Source organism: Pleurodeles waltl, chromosome 5, assembly GCF_031143425.1.
Source record: "Pleurodeles waltl isolate 20211129_DDA chromosome 5, aPleWal1.hap1.20221129, whole genome shotgun sequence".
Taxonomy (NCBI): Eukaryota; Metazoa; Chordata; class Amphibia; order Caudata; family Salamandridae; genus Pleurodeles; species Pleurodeles waltl.
Genome location: NC_090444.1, coordinates 101,905,791 through 101,924,789, shown reverse-complemented (window position 1 = coordinate 101,924,789; position 18,999 = coordinate 101,905,791). Strand labels below are relative to the sequence as shown.

The 18,999-nt window shown below is 42.8% G+C and overlaps 1 protein-coding gene across 5 annotated transcripts in view; it reads right to left on the bottom strand.

The window, feature by feature from the left end:
- LOC138295415 (DNA ligase 1-like) overlaps positions 1-18,999 on the bottom strand; it is a 104,824-nt gene that overhangs the window by 27,293 nt on the left and 58,532 nt on the right. For all 5 annotated transcript variants that reach the window (XM_069233700.1, XM_069233704.1, XM_069233699.1 and 2 more), the window contains exons 4-5: positions 13,578-13,881; positions 6,933-7,139 (exon numbers count right to left, since the gene is read on the bottom strand). In XM_069233700.1, coding sequence (XP_069089801.1) covers positions 6,933-7,139; positions 13,578-13,881 — 511 coding nt within the window. The remainder of the gene's footprint in view (positions 1-6,932; positions 7,140-13,577; positions 13,882-18,999) is intronic.

Genomic DNA, 18,999 nt, shown 5'->3' with positions numbered 1-18,999 from the left:
GAGTTTCCTACAGAGGAATCCACAATGTTTTGAAAAAAAAAGCTATCCACGCCAAATTTGCAGGTTATGTGGACAAAAAGTTATGGGAGCCTAAACGTGAACTACCCCAAATAGCCTAAAAACAAATGTGTTTTGATGCACAGGGGGAAATGCCTAGCAGTGAAGGGGTTAAAGAGCTCCTGAACATCCACCTGGTCACTCCCACCATGCACCTATTACAATTTTACCTTAGTCCCCATATGCCTTTGGTCCACAGAGTTCAGCAACTGTGTGTCATCCACAAAGCAGGCTAATTTTCAACCAAAAGTACAAATTAAACTGACTAGCGGTTGAAAACAGAGGTTAAACAAAATGGGTCTTAAGGAGGCCCACTGAGGAATCCCTGACCAAAAGACCTAAAACTGGACTGAAAATCTCCCAGTCGAATGGCTTGGGATCTCTCTGAAAAAGAGGATTTCAGCCATTCAAAGCAGAATGTACCACATCGCCCTCCCATAGCTGCTGCAAGTCGGCCATGGAAGGGAAGCTGGTGTTGAAAGCAGCAAAGGATCCATTTGCACAAGCGGAGAAGCATTGTCCTGGTCTGCCAGCTGCCTAAGGTCATTTAGCACAGAGACCAAAGTTGTCTTGAAACTCTGGCCTGGACGGAACCCAGATTGCACTTCATCAAAAGTTCGAAAAATTATGTGAGCTCAAAAGTCACTATTTTCTCTAGACCTTTTATTGGTAGGGGCAGATGGAAGGTAAGCAGCAAATTTTCCATCACCTTAGGATCCACAATAGCCCTTTTCAGAGGAATTAAAAATGCCAGCTTTTTGCCACAACTGCTAGCTCCACATACCTATTACAAAGAGCCAGAATTCTATGAAAGATCTTGCTAGGCCCCTTCCGAATGATCTGAGAGGAACAAGTGTCAATGAGGAACCCTGAACGCACCAACTGCTGTCCATTATCTTCAGAGATTTTTAAAGGATAGACTTTATCCTCATCCAAGACATCTGTTTCCAGATAGATGGCCAGGCAAATGGTTCTAATTTTGTCCTCAAAGAACCATAAGAGATTGTCACAGAATGTGTGTAATACTTCCTAGAGGGAACATCCAGTTAAGTGATCTTTTAATGGTCATAAGAAAGAGAACACTTATTTAGAAGACTTTTGCTCTATTAAAATTTTATTGGCAAATTAAGTAGCATTAGCAGCTATAGGTTTCTTTTTATATTATTTTAACGTATACTTTAATTGCCTTCTCAGCAATGGTTCATAGTTATCTAGCCAGAGCCGCTCTGCTTTCTTGCAAACTAGTTTTGTCATCCTTAGCTCTGCCAAATACCAGGGACAGGTCATGGAAGAGAGTCATTATGCACTGAAAGTGTTCCCGGAACAGTGGTGGAGACTCTGTTTTCATTAGCCAGTCATCCAAGTATGGTAATACATTGACACCTGACCAGTGCAGTGACACCACCAACACGTTTGTGAAAACACAAGCCAGGTCATCAACCTTAACAGCAAGACAGTGAACTTTTAGAGCTGGGATTCCACAGTGAACCTGAGGCTACACATGTAGGATTGGAGAACTGAAAGATGGAAGTAGTTGACTGGAGGTCCAAGGTCCCAGATCAGAATCCCACAGTCAGGGCCAGTAAGATTTAGCTCAGGAACAGCATTCTGAACTTGTCCTACCAAATAACCAACATTATTAAATGAAAATGTATGGTGGGTCTCAAACTTCCATCTTTTTTAGGGACCAAGAAGTAAAGGGGGTGGAATGCTGTGTCCCTTTTTCCCGAAGACACCATACCTACAGCCCCTTGTTGGGGACTGAAGCTACTGAAGTTGTTTCCAAGCCTCCTCTCTTTTTTCTCTTTGTGTTACACACAGATTTACACCTCTGTCGACAGACCCTCACAGCGTATCTATCCCTTGGGGACTTTTTTAGTTCACTACTGAGAACCCTTTGAGCCCTTGAACAGTCCTTGTCAAACCGTCTACACTGGGGTCAAACCTATATTAACCCTGAGAAGTTAAACCATGGATGACCACACTACATATTACTATGAAGGCATCCAACATTTCCAAGTTGGACGAAGTCTCTGAAAGACACACATACACATCCTTATTGGAGGTAGTACTTACATTACAGAAAAAATCCATAAGAGTGAATTTAGAGTACTTGATCCTATTGATCCTACGCCCTTGATCAACTGGAGGTAATCGATTCTTGGCAAGGTAGCTACGAATCTGGGATTTATCTGGGCCCTTTGCCCACCATATTACAGGACTAATGGTTTTATGATCAGTAAAACCACTCCACCTGGTGGTGCCCTCTCCTGCCTTGCAGGGGAAGGGGGGGGGGGGGAGGATGCAGGGCACGATGGTGCCTTAGCCCGCCTTCCTCTCACAGGATGCAGATGGGAAGTCTCCTGATGGCTGGGCGGTTGCCCTCCTCCGTAGCTACCGATTCGGCCCCCGCAAACATGAAGACACATTAGAGAGGCATAATCTAACCGGGACAGCGGTTAATCAGCTCGGAGTTGCATTGGTGTTCAGTATGGGTCCTATCCTATATACACAGACTAGACCAAAGACGGAGCAAGATAATGACCCTTCATTAGAGGGGTCAGGCTCACATAGCAGCCGGGATACACCACTGAGTACAGACCAGGGGAACAGGTTCCCCTGCAGGCTTCGACATACACTGAAGAAGGCCCTGAGGCACCCAGTGGCACAGAATGGGGTGGGGACCCGATACCTGGCATCCTGACCCTGCCACTGGTTCTCTTGTTCACAGACAAACAATCGTCATGGATTTTAGGTTCTTCTTCTCGTCTCCCATTGCTGTGATTTTTGCGCTCCTGTTCCACTGGAAGTCCAAGGGGCCTATGGGCACCCTGTAGTATACATGATGGTTGAACTGGGGCAAATTTGAGGATGCGCGATGCGGTTTGACATGGATGTTGTATTGTATTAAGTCACATAAAAATGCTCATAGCACTATATTATGACACTCTTCCTGATTTTAAAATTCTTTAATAACAGTGCAAGAGGAGCTGAAATACATATATATATATATATATATATATATATATATATATATAGGGAAAATGTCACTTACCCAGTGTGCATCTGTTCGCGGCAATTTTAATGAGGAAAATGCTGAATTAGATTTTTTGCAAATGAAGTAAATAGCATACCATATCTTGCATTGATGCTGTAAGAGGATCTATATTTTTAGATTGACAGTAATAGACAAATCCTTTCCATTTGTTTGCATAGCACTGTCTAGTAGTGGGTTTTCTTGCTTGTTTAACAACTTCCATACATTCTGATGGGAGTTTTAAATATCCAAATTCTATTACTTCAGGAGCCAAATCGCTAGATTGAGAGCATTGGGGTTTGAATGTCTGATTTGACCTTTGTTTTGTGTTAACAGATCCGGTCTGCATGGGAGGTTGGATTGCAGTACTACAGATAGATCTAGTAGTGTTGTGTACCATGGCTGATGTGTCCATGTTGGTGCTGTATGTATCATGTTGAGTGAAGTTTGACGCAACTTGTTGACCAGAAATGGAAGGAGAGGGGGAAAAGCGGAAGCAAATATCCCTGACCAACTGATCCATAGAGCATTGCCTTTGGATAGGGGATGTGTCTTGAAACAACCGCCCTTTTGCTAGTTGAATGTGTGACTTTTGATAGTTCACAGAAAAACCTAGGGTGTGCAGGGTTTCTATTACATAACGTGTATGATTTTGGCATTGTGTATGACTGCTTGATTTTATTAGCCAATCGTTGAAGCACTTGGTGAATACCCACTTTGAACTGGTAGTGCTTTCTTTGAATGACAAACCTGAGGTATTTTCTGTGAGCTGGATGGATGGGTTGTGGAAATATACATCCTTGAGGTCCAAGGCTGTCATAAAAGTTTGTTTTTGTAGCAGTGGGATAACATCTTGCAGAGTTACCATGTGAAAATGTTCTGATAGGATGTAAACATTGAGGGGCCTGAGGTCTAGTATTGGCCTGAGGGTGCCATCTTTTGGGGGAATTAGAAAGTATAGTGAATAAACTCCTGTTCCTAGCTGAGAATGTGGAACTAACTCTATTGCTTGTGTGAGTAGTAGAGATTTAACCTCTTTTTGTAACAGAATTGTATGTTCTGGGGTTAACTTGTGATATCTTGGTGGAATATGTGGAGGAGTGTTTATCAATTCTAGGCAATAACCATTGCGGATAATTGATAGCACCCAGTTGTCTGTGGTGATATTTTGCCAATGTATGTGGAACTGCTGTAGTCTTCCCCCCACAGAAGACTCGTGGAGTGGAAGAGAGTGAGGGAAGTCACTGTTTTGGCTGTCTTGCAGGCTGTTTAGAGGTTTGGAATGTACCTCTATTTCTACAGTATTGTTCTCTATATGTGCCTCTAAACCCACCTCGCTGGTACTGGGTTTGGAAAGTTGGTTTTGTTTGGGAAGTTGATGCCTCTGAAGGTTGTGGTCTGGAACCTCCTCGAAACTGAGGCTTACGGAATGACCCTCTATATGGTGCAGAATAGAGTGCACCCATTGCCTTGGCTGCGTCTGAGTCTTTTCGTAGTTTTTCTATTGTTGTGTCTACCTCTGGCCCAAAAAGATGTTTCTTATCAAAGGGCATGTTTAACACAGCCTGTTGTATTTCTGGTTTAAAACCAGAGGAGCGCAGCCATGCATGTCTGCGAATAGTGGCTGCTGTGTTTACACTCCTTGCAGCGGTATCAGCTGCATCAAGGCCAGATCCTAGTTAGTTGTTACTAATAGTTTGCCCTTCCTCTACTACCTGTTGCGCCCTCTTCTGGTGCTCTTTTGGGAGATGCTGTATGATATCCTGCATCTCATCCCAATGGGCTCTATCGTACCACGCTAGGAGTGCCTGGGAATTAGCTATCTTCCATTGGTGTGCTGCTTGGGACGTAACTCTCTTTCCTGCAGCATCACATTTTCTGCTTTCCTTATCAGGAGGGGGGTGTATCTCTTGAGGACTGACTATTCGCTCTTTTTCTTGCAGCACTAACCACTACTGAATCAGGTGGCACCTGATGGGTTATGTAATCAGGGTCAGAAGGTGCAGGTTTATACTTTTTCTCTATTCTAGGCGTTATTATTCTTGCTTTCACAGGCTCATCAAAAATTTGGTCTGCGTGCTTTACCATGCCTGGTAGCATTGGGAGGCACTGGTATCTAGAATGGGTTGAGGATAATGTATTAAACAAAAAGTCTTCCTCTAGTGGTTGTGTGTGCATTGTAGCCCCATGATAGGCTGCAGCCCTGGCTATCACCTGATTATATACTGTAGTATCTTCAGGTGGAGATGGTTTAGAGGGGTAGGTGTCTGGGTTGTTGCTTGGGATGGGATCAGGGTCGTAAAGGTCCCATGGATCAACAGTGTCTTGTTGCGAGTCAAAAGAATGTGTTGGAGAATGCATTGGTGTAGGACGTATTTGAGGAGAGGTAGGTAGGTGTGGAGAATGAGGAGGAGAAGACTGAGGAGGTGCTGGCTTCTCTTTTTGTTTTGACACTTTAGCTGGGGGCTGTGCAGTGTCCAATTCCTCCTGAAATGCCAGCTTTCTCTTTGTTTTTGAAGGAGGTGCTGTGATGATTCTCCCTGTTTCTTTATGGATGTGTGTCCTAGACTGTCTCTCATCCATAATTTGAAGGATTGGTTCGATCTCTGTCTCTTCCTCAGAGGTCGCAGTCTTTTGGAAAGTCCTTGTTCCTATGTATAACCTGCCTTTTTAGTTTCCGAAGTGTGATGTTTTTCGGGATCGAAAATGATGAGGAGGGTCTCGGCTCCGAAACAGTTTTTCTAATTTTCGACTCAGAAAATTGTTGTCGTCTACTGGAGTCTGAAATGGAGCCTTTAATAGTCGTCGTCGGAGGCGTGGCCTTTTTCGGTGCAGAACCCGAGGGTCGGTCACAGACAGTCTTTTTTCTGGCCGAGCCATGGCCTTCCGGCAGTGGCGTACCCAAGGCCTTCTGTTGTTTCTTATGTGGGGGTGCAGGGACAGACGTACTCACATGCTGGCCGGCTATGATGGGTCTGTCTTCCTCGGATTTCTGCTCCGACTCTGTGTCTCGGATAGAGACTTCTTTCTGCATTTGTTCCTCTTCTGTAATGTCGAAATGTTTTCCGTTCTTGGACGCCATTTCCAGCCTTCCTGCACTTCGGTCCCTCAGAGTCTTTTTCGATCAGAACAATCAACAGGCCTTGCAGTTTTCCTCCCGATGGTCTGGAGAAAGGCAGAGGTTGTAAACCAGATGTTGGTCTGTGTATGGATACTTAGCGTGACACCGAGGGCAGAATTGGAATGCAGTCCAATCCATGAGGCTCTCCACGCGGGCAACTCGAATAGGCCCGAGTTGGGTCGCGCGCCCCGAAGGGCGAACAAAGTTGGTTTCCGACGGTACTGCTGTTTTGATGGAAGATGAATAACGCAATTGATACAATACCGACGAAAAGGAAGGTTTTTTTTAAGTTTTCGGAATTGAAATCTCGGAGCGAGAGAAAACATGTCCGAAACCGATGGTGGAAAGAAAACAATCTAACAATGGAGTAGATGACCAGTGGCAATGGAACCGAAGAGGAGGAGTCACTTGATCCATTGACTCTAAAAGCCTTCGCCGAAGAAAAACAACTTGTAACACTCCGAGCCCAACACTAGATGTCTGAATCGATATGCGTAGCATGTGTATCTGCAGCTACACATGCCATTGAACACATATATAATAACTGTGGATGACCCTCTTCCAATAAACGCTGGACAACCTTGGAATAATCTATATGTACTAAGAAAACTGAACTCATTCAAAATATTATTGATATGTATCAAAAACAGGAAATGTTTGTGCATGAAACAGGTTACATCAAATGAAGCTACAAATATTCCTGAAATTTACACTTACCAGGGCTTTTCTCCAGTGCATTGCTGATATCCGTTCCTGCACGCGACACAACAGGACAAAAGAGCAGCAGCAGTCCATCTGATGATGGTGTAAAAGGCTCCTTCTGCAAAAAAACCTCAGATTGCTCCAGGTGCTTTTCAACCTGATTTAAAAACTGCTGATCTGAACCAAAGGCCTGTCCGACCACAAGAACCTGTATAGGAAAGACTTGACAAGCACATGGGAAAAAGAAAAGAGGCACATTAGTATCAAAAGTGCCATTTTTCAGTGGTCCTCATCTTTGTAAGATGAAGTTCAGGCATAAATAAAAATCTGCCATTAACAGCTTTCCATAAACAGTTTCATAGTTGGCATAAAGCAACCTTGAGAACACCTAAACCATCTTATGGCACGATATAAACTGCAATAGTTAAAAGAAAGAGAATATTATTATTTACCAATTCTGTGCATTGAAGCCTGTGCTATCTTGGGGTATTCCCAAAGGTAATCTTCCACGAGTGGATCTACACGCATACATTTACTCTTTTGTAATTTACTATTTTAGTCTATTCAACCTTTACAAGTGTAAATTTACTACAAGGTATAGGCTTCACATGTCCTCATCCCCTGAAACCAGAGGCTGGAGACAAATTTTAACTGTTAAGTTACTGCTTGCAAATTTTCATAGGGGAGCTGAAATCACCACCAGGGCAGAGATCTCCCTATGGTAAAATATAGGTAAAAGTTAAAAAAGTGCATTAACCTTAAAACAAAAACTGTAAAAATACTTTTAAGATAAATAATGATATGAATGACTTAAAAATATTGATTTAGAACAAAGTTAAAAAATGTTACAGCATTAGCATAAGTTTGAATTACACATTTAAGTATTTTAAATATATTGTGTTTTTTTTAATTTAAATAAAAAATCCCACCTACAATATAAAATTTATATGTATTTATTATGAGGTAAAATTATTAAACGTTATGCATATAATTATTTAGAAAGTATTTTTTAAGTTTTTAAATTAAAGTTACATTCATTTGCAATTATAAAAAGGTTATTACCATATTTTATAATAAATCATGTCTTGGGTATATACAAGTTTTAACATTAGGTTAAATGTATTTATATTTTTTAAAAAAAGTTAAAATAAGTTAATTTAATTTAACACAATTCCTATGGCCTTTTATTGTACAGGGAGTGCAGAATTATTAGGCAAGTTGTATTTTTGAGGATTAATTTTATTATTGAACAACAACCATGTTCTCAATGAACCCAAAAAACTCATTAATATCAAAGCTGAATATTTTTGGAAGCAGTTTTTAGTTTGTTTTTAGTTTTAGCTATGTTAGGGGGATATCTGTGTGTGCAGGTGACTATTACTGTGCATAATTATTAGGCAACTTAACAAAAAAATATATATACCCATTTCAATTATTTATTATTACCAGTGAAACCAATATAACATCTCAACATTCACAAATATACATTTCTGACATTCAAAAACAAAACAGAAACAAATCAGTGACCAATATAGCCACCTTTCTTTGCAAGGACACTCAAAAGTCTGCCATCCATGGATTCTGTCAGTGTTTTGATCTGTTCACCATCAACATTGCGTGCAGCAGCAACCACAGCCTCCCAGACACTGTTCAGAGAGGTGTACTGTTTTCCCTCCTTGTAAATCTCACATTTGATGATGGACCACAGGTTCTCAATGGGGTTCAGATCAGGTGAACAAGGAGGCCATGTCATTAGATTTCCTTCTTTTATACCCTTTCTTGCCAGCCACGCTGTGGAGTACTTGGACGCGTGTGATGGAGCATTGTCCTGCATGAAAACCATGTTTTTCTTGAAGGATGCAGACTTCTTCCTGTACCACTGCTTGAAGAAGGTGTCTTCCAGGAACTGGCAGTAGGACTGGGAGTTGAGCTTGACTCCATCCTCAACCCGAAAAGGCCCCACAAGCTCATCTTTGATGATACCAGCCCAAACCAGTACTCCACCTCCACCTTGCTGGCGTCTGAGTCGGACTGGAGCTCTCTGCCCTTTACCAATCCAGCCACGGGCCCATCCATCTGGCCCATCAAGACTCACTCTCATTTCATCAGTCCATAAAACCTTAGAAAAATCAGTCTTGAGATATTTCTTGGCCCAGTCTTGACGTTTCAGCTTGTGTGTCTTGTTCAGTGGTGGTCGTCTTTCAGCCTTTCTTACCTTGGCCATGTCTCTGAGTATTGCACACCTTGTGCTTTTGGCCACTCCAGTGATGTTGCAGCTCTGAAATATGGCCAAACTGGTGGCAAGTGGCATCGTGGCAGCTGCACGCTTGACTTTTCTCAGTTCATGGGCAGTTATTTTGCGCCTTGGTTTTTCCACACGCTTCTTGCGACCCTGTTGACTATTTTGAATGAAACGCTTGATTGTTCGATGATCACGCTTCAGAAGCTTTGCAATTTTAAGAGTGCTGCATCCCTCTGCAAGATATCTCACTATTTTTGACTTTTCTGAGCCTGTCAAGTCCTTCTTTTGACCCATTTTGCCAAAGGAAAGGAAGTTGCCTAATAATTATGCACACCTGATATAGGGTGTTGATGTCATTAGACCACACCCCTTCTCATTACAGAGATGCACATCACCTAATATGCTTAATTGGTAGTAGGCTTTCGAGCCTATACAGCTTGGAGTAAGACAACATGCATAAAGAGGATGATGTGGTCAAAATACTCATTTGCCTAATAATTCTGCACTCCCTGTAAGTCGTTGCCCTCATTATGTTCTATAGGAGGGTGTTGCAGTTCCAGTTGTTGGGCATGTGGGGTGCTGGGCTAACTCCAGCTCTGAACTAGAGCACATTTACTAATGTTTTAGGTGCTTTGTGGCTGCAGTAGCTATAGAAGTGAAGTTTGTGAATAGGAATGGGCTTATTCTTTACATGAGTGCATGTCCTTTCCCAGACCCCTTCTCATCCCTCCTTAAACCCCTTCTTACTTACCCCTTAATCCCTTCCCTTTAGTTGTAATTATTCTCAATAATCTCATCTCTCTCGCATATACTACTAGAAAGTATTCTTACACATGAGGAGAGCTTCACATATAAAAAAATAGGAGCGGGTGATGGTAGACCTCCGCATGTAGCATTGCGAATAGCTTTTTGTAGTACGTTATTAGAACTACTGCAGTACTAATAAATGTACCATACAATGCAGTTTGTAAATAGGCTTGATCATCTTTAACCATTACTTATGCTTTTAGATAGATTTGGGACATTGGTACATTTTTATTAAATTTCTCCCTTCTCAAACACCACCGGTTAAGGGCATTGCTGTCTAATTGTTAATAATAAAGCGCTCTTCTACCACCTTGTCTTCACACTCTATAGAACAAATAAAGTCAATTAATATCACTCCTTCAGAGACATTTTTGATCTCAAAATGATGCACCAATGAAAGTTATCTTTTCCTACAAAGAAGCAGGGATGATGGTCAACTCTGCACTGCTTCGCCCGGGGTCCTTCATGTGTAGGTTGGATGGGCAGGTAAGTGTGGAAAATCTATTTTGAATACACCCAAACAAAAATACTCTTTCCTGATTACTGCTCTGATACTCTGCCAAGACCACCCTCTGATCCTGTTTACATTCCATACTACATGGGTATGTGTCTGCCTTTTGTAAGGCATGCGTTAATGGCCACACACGTTAATTATGACCTTTTCCAGGCATAATTATATTTTTCCACAAATATCACCTTACCTTTTGCTGAAGAGCTGCACTCTTTTTGCTGTCACAATCCAGCTTTGAATTTTTTGCAAACAAGCACAATTTCCCTTAACTGTAATTTCCATTTTCAAATTTTCACATTTACTGAGGCTGATGCTCTGAATTGCTTATTTGCACATGGCCTGTTTTTGTTACTGGGCATCAAATTTTAAGTTTGAGGACAATTTGCACTCGCCGGCTAGTGTGAGATAATTCTGGCCGGCATTTTTGTGCTGTTGATGGTCTAGTCTTTGTGCAGGAGGAGGCTATTTATTCTGGATGTCAGCGTAACAGCGCTGCATTTATCAAGACTGCTGCTCTAAATTACTTATTTTAAAAAGCATTTTAACTTTTCAAATCTGTGATTGTTACTGGACATCAAATAATGGGTTTGGGGGGAGTTTGCATTTGCTGGTTAGCGTGAGATAATTGGCCCCGGACTCTGGGTCCTTCCACTTTGCCATTATCCAAAGTTAGGAATTTAAGGGTCATTTTCTATTATGATCTGTCAGTCACGGATCACATTAACAAATTTACCTCGTCCTGTTTCTTATTGTTGAGAACTTTGAGGAAGGTTTGGCCTTTCATTCCTTTTGATTTGCAGAAATTGATTGTTTTTGCATTGGTGCTATCCAGATTGGATTAATGCAAAGTCCTTTTTTCTGGGTATAAAACAATGCTCTCTAAACAAGTTTCAGACTCTGCAGAATGCAGCCGGTCATCTTCTTAAGAAAATACCGAAGCTCAAATCTGTGTTGGGTGCATTTTTGAAGCTTCATTGACTTCCAGTTAAATTTTTTTTAAAAAGAGTGGTCTTTAAAGCTCTCTGTCTGGCACATAAAGCACTCCATGGCTCCAGATCTGAGTACCTAAAAAGGAAATTTGTTTGGTACACTCCTGATAGACTGTTGCGATCCTCAGTTTACAAAACAGTCATTGTCCCAAAAATCAAGAAAGTCGCTTGAGGTGGAAAAAGATTTGTTCACTCCACCTGTCAACTCTGGAATGGACTGCCTAATTACCTTAAATGTCAGTCCAGATGGGGCATTTGTGTGCTCTATAAAATATAAATCAAATCAAAAGATATTTAGGGTCTTTTTTAGAGATTGATGGATGGTATACTCCGTCACAAACATAGCAGATATCCTGCCCATCATATTACAAGTGCATTAAGCCTATGGCATTTGTAATAAGAATGAGAGGATGCCCACTTCATTTGTGATGGAGTATTCCATCTGCCAATCCATAGTTTTCAACCCTTAATAATAGTTTTTTGTCTTTAGCAAACACACTAATTTTGTCACTATTATTTACTCAAAATGTTCCTACAATACAATTGTTGTGCCCTAAAACATCATGTAATAGTTGCCCAAATATGGACTTCTCAAAGTCAAAATGTATGGTCATTTACTACCACCTCCACACAGACAAATGCTACCTCACAACCTAAGTACAGCCTCATAGGCTAGGCACCATCATCATATGATCAGATTGTGCCACATGCACCCAAACGTTGACTCACATTTCCATGTGCTCATCATATGCCATGGGTGGCAATCAAATTCCATTAAAACACACTGCTTGCTTGCTTGGAGTACTACCAGATGCCAGCAATGCCAACATTGTACCACTAATAGTCACCCAAAGCCAGGAGGAGACCTTAGATGCAAGGCTTCACCATGCTGGTCACTAGAAGGCGAACTGTCTGCTAAATACCAGGGCTGGTTTCATATACCATTGGGGCAAATACCAAATGCCATCAGGTACAGAGAGTCCCACCTTCATGCCAGGGATACCCACCAATTGCTTGGGAGGTCACACCATGGTAGGGAGAAGCGAGTACCATTATTTCTCTAACACACACACACACATTCTCTCCCCCCCATTTGTCCCTCCTCTTCCTTAATGACTCTACTTCAAGTTCAGTATCTTCAAAGCAGGTAAAACCAAAGAGCTGGAGCTAGAGAGTGTGTGATAGGAAGTATGTTAAAAATAAAGGTTGTAATCTTCATCTTTTAGAGGCTTGAATTCTCCTCCTCCCTACCTGCACCTGTTTTCTTTGCATAATAAAGTACTTCAGAACATGATCATGATGAACATTCAGTGTCACCCATAAAGAAATCAGTGGCTCCATAATTCCTCAATCTATCCTCAACCCAGCCACCAAATCATCACCACATGTCCACCATCCCCAACATCATCTACATAAAGGCTGAACTGGGGTCAAAAACATGCTTCTTTGCTACCCCCTGGATGTACCTATACTTGTGCAGTCAGATACCCTGGAGCCAGGACACGGCTGGGAGGGGATCAATGAGCACCGTTGTCCAATCGCTGTTGTTTTCCTGCCTTCTGTTTGGACAGAGGAACTTGCATGGTGCACCAGACCATTTTATTCAGCTGGTTTATAGCACTGGTTTGGGACTGCGAGGCATGACCCCATGACAGCTGTCTGTGTAAGAGGTGGAACGTATAAGCAATCATTTCAAACATTCCCGGGGCAGCCACTCTTCTGCTCTCAGTGTTTAGTACTGTCTGCAGATGGATGGCTTTGGATGAAGTTACATGTGTGGCAATGATGGCTGGTTTATTAAGTGCCTAACTAGACAGGCAGATCCAGATGCCCTCAGCAAGCTTGCTGGCTGTTTTACTTTTGTGTTCACAATAAAGTAATCCTGTCTTCTTGTGCATTGGTAAAACCATGCCTAACTGAGTGACTCTTAGCAGCATGGTTTTCACAGCCATACAGTGCAGAAAAACACATTGATTAAACATAGTTCTTTACATTTCCTTGTATATTCTGCTTCTATATTCTTCAACACAATATATGTTGGTGCTCTACTCGCAGACAACAGCATTAAGATGGACTAATAATCTAATGTAACACAATTTTTCGGCACATACTTGTGATCAGTGGTGATACTGAGGTAATTGATGGGATGCTAGATGTGCTCATGGGAACTGGAGCAGGAAGGCTGGTAAATGGCTTGGTATCAGCTTCACGCTCCTGTTTCTTGTCTACATTAGGTTGCATAGGCGTGTCTTCAGCTTTTAGTACTGGGCCTACTGTTGCTGGTTTCGTTTCTTTTGGGCAATTGGCCTTTTGTGAACCTTTTTGATATCTGATCATCTTCTTATGAAGTCTCACATGGTTAGACAGAAGGTCCACAAACGCCAGCGTCTCAGGATTGTCGTCCTCTTCAAGACTCTGCAAGATAATTGTTCATAAAATTCAAAATCAAAATCTACAATTCTATGATCTATACAGTAACCTTACGTCTTGGCATCATATATAATACAAATATTCACATTTCAGCCACATGCACGCAAATGGGCCCACAAAAAATACACTATGTAGCCTTGATGTGTGTTTTACCTCGTATTTCTGTCATACTCATGTGATTATATCTGATGTAGAGGTATTCTTTTTCATCTCACTTGTGGAGGAATGGATCATGCAATTGCCGCCCTTTCTGAATCAACTACTCTTGAACTCCTCCCACATACATCATATCTCATAACATTATTCCAGAACCACATTTTAAAAGGTTGATTTTAGGTACTTGATGGAACACAAACTTTGATCCTCAGAGTAGTGGTGTGCTTTACATTGGAAAAGCGCACTTCAGCAGAAGTATAAAGTTATGTACACAGGGCTGTGACGTGTGAAGGTGGAGAAACAGGGGTCCATTTAAACCCAGATTACAGAAACAAGGATGTGATGGCAAGCGTAATGGTGACATAAAATAAAACTTGTACAAAAAGTATATTCGCACAATTACCCATTTTATTACACATTAATGCACTTATATTTACAACTTCAGACACAGGGAGAAAAAAATTCTGAGCCACAACCATATAATTTTTGTTTACATGCAAAAGGTGAGATTAGGACTGGCAGAACCCCTTTCAGAGGACCACGGGGTACCAAGGGGCTACTGGGCATAACTGTTGGGCTTTAGGCCTTTTAGTCCTTATGTCCCGGGGCCCGGCCTACTATGGATTCTGAGAAACTGGACCAAATACCCCTTTTGCACTTGACTCTCAGCCCATATTCTACTTCAGTGGTAAACATGATCAAGCAGCCCAAGGCTCCCTTGGGAGAGAGGGAAATACAGATTAGTGAACACAGGCTTACAACTCAAAATGCTCACATCAGCAATAAATCAAGGTCCAGCCAAATACTCACTTTTATGAAAAAAAGGATTATTTTATTTCTCCTGCTACCAACCCACAAAACGGAAAAAGATATGACATTCACAAACAATACCACAATTCCCCTTGAGGTTGGGGCTGTAGTGTTTCAATAGCAATTCAATGTCCCACTTCCTCCTCGCGTTAGTGATAGTAGTTATTCCCCATTCACTGTTGGCAACATCCAGGGAATGCCCTCCTAGTAGTCAGTGCCTCAAGAGTCCAGTCTGACTCTTAAATTCAAGTCAAAAGTGCCTTAGCGCTACAGAGCGCTCAGAAGCAATTTCCCCTGGGCAGATAGGCCACAAAAAAGTCTTACCTGTTCCGATAGGGGTAAAATGTACAGGGTCCTGCAGTGTGCCCCATCAGCAGACATTCACAGAAGCTAAGGCCCGATCAGGTGAGTCGGCTGCATGCGGACTAAGCTGCCGCACTCGGGACATGCAGCTCTTTCATCGTCACAATCGTGCTCCGTCAGCGATGTGAGGTTTCCTGCACTCCTCCTGCAGGATAAGCATCTCCAGGCTGCTGATGGGAGGAGGCGCATAGGTGATTCTGACACTCTAGTCCTTGATCCCAAACTTGGGTGATGATGCTCTCACACCATCCTCATTTGTTCCATCTGTGCCGGACCAGTCACAGTCCTCATTGCTCTGGGTGACTTGCAGGTCATCACAGCTTGCAGTCTACGAACTCCAGCCTAATCAACACGGCACAAGGATTTCTGGCAGCCCTCCGGGCATACAAGGTTGCAGCATAGCTGCCACACAAGGCTTTGGCCCTTCCTGCATGAATGTCTTTACCAAGGAGGCTCCTCCTGGCATACAGGGAGACCACAGCATTATCACTCAAGACTTGATCCCTTACCATACAGCAGTCTTTTCCATGGCACTCTTCACAGAAGCCCGCTCCTGATGGGGTTGCCGACTCAGTCCTGCCCATGGGCAACAACTCGATCGGTGCAGCAGAGTCCACTCAGCAGGGTTCCCCACCAGAGAGCGCTCCATCCAGCCCTCTCCTCTTCCTCACTTGACACACTGGTCTTGGCGAGCAGGCAGGTGCTGGTGCTCCAGGGCTGGTGGTCTTGAATTTCTTGGTTGAAGTCCCCTCACCCAGCAGGGAGACTAGAAAGCCTTGGCTCTAGTCCTACTCACAGGCATAAAGAGTTTCCCCCCTCCACACAGTCCGTCCGGCTGCTTGGCAGATTACACTATTTGGGCTCTCAAAGTCCTCTTCTTAAAGTCCATTTTCAGACACCAAATGTGCTTTATGGTTTGAGTATTTGAAGTTTTATGTTGGGGTTTGCTTCTTGACTACTTCTCTGATCTCCCTTCTTCTTGAAAGGCAGTCTGTCATAGCAGGGAAGTTGTCAAATCTGATGGTCCCAAAACAGAGACGCTGGAAGTGACTAGAGTTCACACCTGGATGTCAGCCATAGTGATAAGGATCAAAAAGGTAGCCCAGGGCTCCCAGCCCTCTTTATGAGTCACTTATCAACCCCATCCTCTTCCTGGGATGTGCCCAGGCCCCTTTCTTGGGGCCTGTCACTGAGTCAAAGAGCACCCTTTGAAGACAACAAGAGAGACCTGGTCCTCAGTGTGTGTCCCACCCAGTTTACAGGAATTCAGCAATCCATAAGTATATCTGGGGGATCGCTCTACCTACACTCCATGTTTCACCATGGAGGCTTGGGTCTCACAAAATGGAACCCAGGACCATCCATGTATGTTACTGTCCACAGGCAAACATACGCCCTGTACCTGTATACAGAATACACTCACTGCACAGTACTGTGTTCTCCATGTACCACACACAGACACACATACATCCAGCTTATACATTTAACTTGCACACACTGCCCAGCACTCAATCCTTTAAGTACTGTTGTGCTTGAATTTGATTTAAACAAGCCTCAAAATGTTAGACTTCAAAAGAAACAAATATGAATATTACATGTTTAGTGAGTAACTAATTCTTAAGTACTCTAAATAACAGAATAAGCAATTTTCTTCAACATGACTTCAAATACAGATTCTTGTGTGTTGGCCTGGCGAGTTACTTAAATTATACTACCACTCACAGGCACACATACATTCAGCGTGTATATCTAACATGCACGCACTGTATCCTTTATGTATTGTACCACTTATAGGTACACATACAACCAGCACATGCACTTATCCTGAACAGCACTACGTCCTTCAAGTACAGTATCACTCACAGGCACATGCACTTCCAACTTTGACATGTAACATGCATGCACTGCTCAGTACTGCATTATCCATGTGTAGCACCCTCCCTGGGCACACATACACACAGCGGACATCTGCACAGCACTTCACACCAACCTGATGCAGACCAAAGGTGAGTCAAGCAGAAAGCAGAGGAACCTTTAAAAGGCGAGTGAGCCTATAGGAGCCTATTCACTCCTGATGATCACTACACAGTATGCTGCTATGCTTGTGCTGCTTAGCTCCTGGACAAAGTAGTCAACTTCCACAACTATGAGGGGAGCGCTTTGGCTGCCCCTCCCAGTCCAAAAAGACCGCAAACTGTGAGGCAGGCCTATGTCATGGCGCACACACATGATCTGTGTTTGATTAGGACAACAAAAATCAGCATTAGAGATCCAGACATCAGCTCAGTGGGGCACTCAGCGCAGGGGTGCAAGTCCATTACCATGAAGAGGACTCTTCTGTTCCAACAAGAATCAAAGTCTCTACGGTGCACACCTATGCACAAATATGCATCCCCTCCCATGCACCACTGTACTGCATTGAAAGGATGTGCATGGACATCTCTACTGTGCGTTCTTTTCCCTACTATACTCCAGGCTATAGTTAAGTATCTTTTTCTGTTTGCCTGGGGTGCCTGGTGCAGCTCCTGTCCCTTGACAGCTCTGCTCCGAGACGTTTTGACAAAACAATCCACAAACTCGTTTTTCCGATAGTCCTCAAGCTTTTCTTCGGGGGACAAGTATTCAGGAGCTAGGTGGACATAGCAGAACTTCATGCTTATATAATGAATGAGGAGTAATGTAACATAACTCTCTGCTGCAGCATTGTCGTTGATTCACACGATAATGTGTGATTCAACTCAGCAATGCAAGTAACGCTGGGCGCACATTTATCCATAAGGGGGTGGAGTAGGGGGGCTGCTTCTCTTCACAACCCGTCTGCCCTTATGCCCGACCCCGCTCACAAACTTCTGTGTGTATGTGATTCGTTAAATTATGCAAATGGTGCGCTGCAAACAGATTCGTCATGTGCTCACAGGTACTGTGGGATTCACGGCCTGGAGGGACCTTCTGAATGACCAATCATCAAAACGACAGTCAGTAACTCTGTGTGGGTTGTAATATCAGCACCAGATCTAACAGAGAGGGAGAGACAGAGACAAGACTGTAAAACACATGTTGATTGCTGAGGGGTGGACAAGGTGTCTGTATAGGACTTCCTGCCACCGACTGTACACTCTAGCCAGGGTGGTGTCCATCCCTTGGCCTATTTGTGATATTTCTTACCTTACTGTGTTCATTCAATGTATGTTGGTGCCCCTATTTGAAATAATGAGCCCAAAGTACAAATTAGGTCATTTTTGTCCATATAGAGTGCACCCATGGTACAAATGTACATTAACCAAAGGCTAGGCTTAGACGTATGACAGTAATTCACAGCATACTTTGAGTATCCATGCCATAATATTGCTAGTCCTTGAATGTTTTCCATGCCTAATGGAAAGATATCCTGGAATACGTTGTGCCTCCACGCCACAATCTTATCAATTTCTTACACAGTGCTAGCCATGGTTTAATGGTGGTTGATTCTATTGTTGGCACTCATGGCATAATGGTCCGTGCTTTGGCCATAATGGTGGTGGAAATGTTTGGAATAGATTTGCATCTCTAGCATGGGATGGTAATAGATGTAAAGCAAAATCTGCCCATGTACTGACAGTAGGGAAGAGTATTTGCTGGAAGTAGCACATTGTTGTTTTGGAACCAAATGTGTACGCATTAAAAATCAAAACATAATATTGCAATGTTCTTTCATATGAATGACATACTTTAGTCCAGGAGAATTTGGCTGTTTTTTTCCCCTAAAAAGGCAAGCTTTTATTTGAGAGCACATTG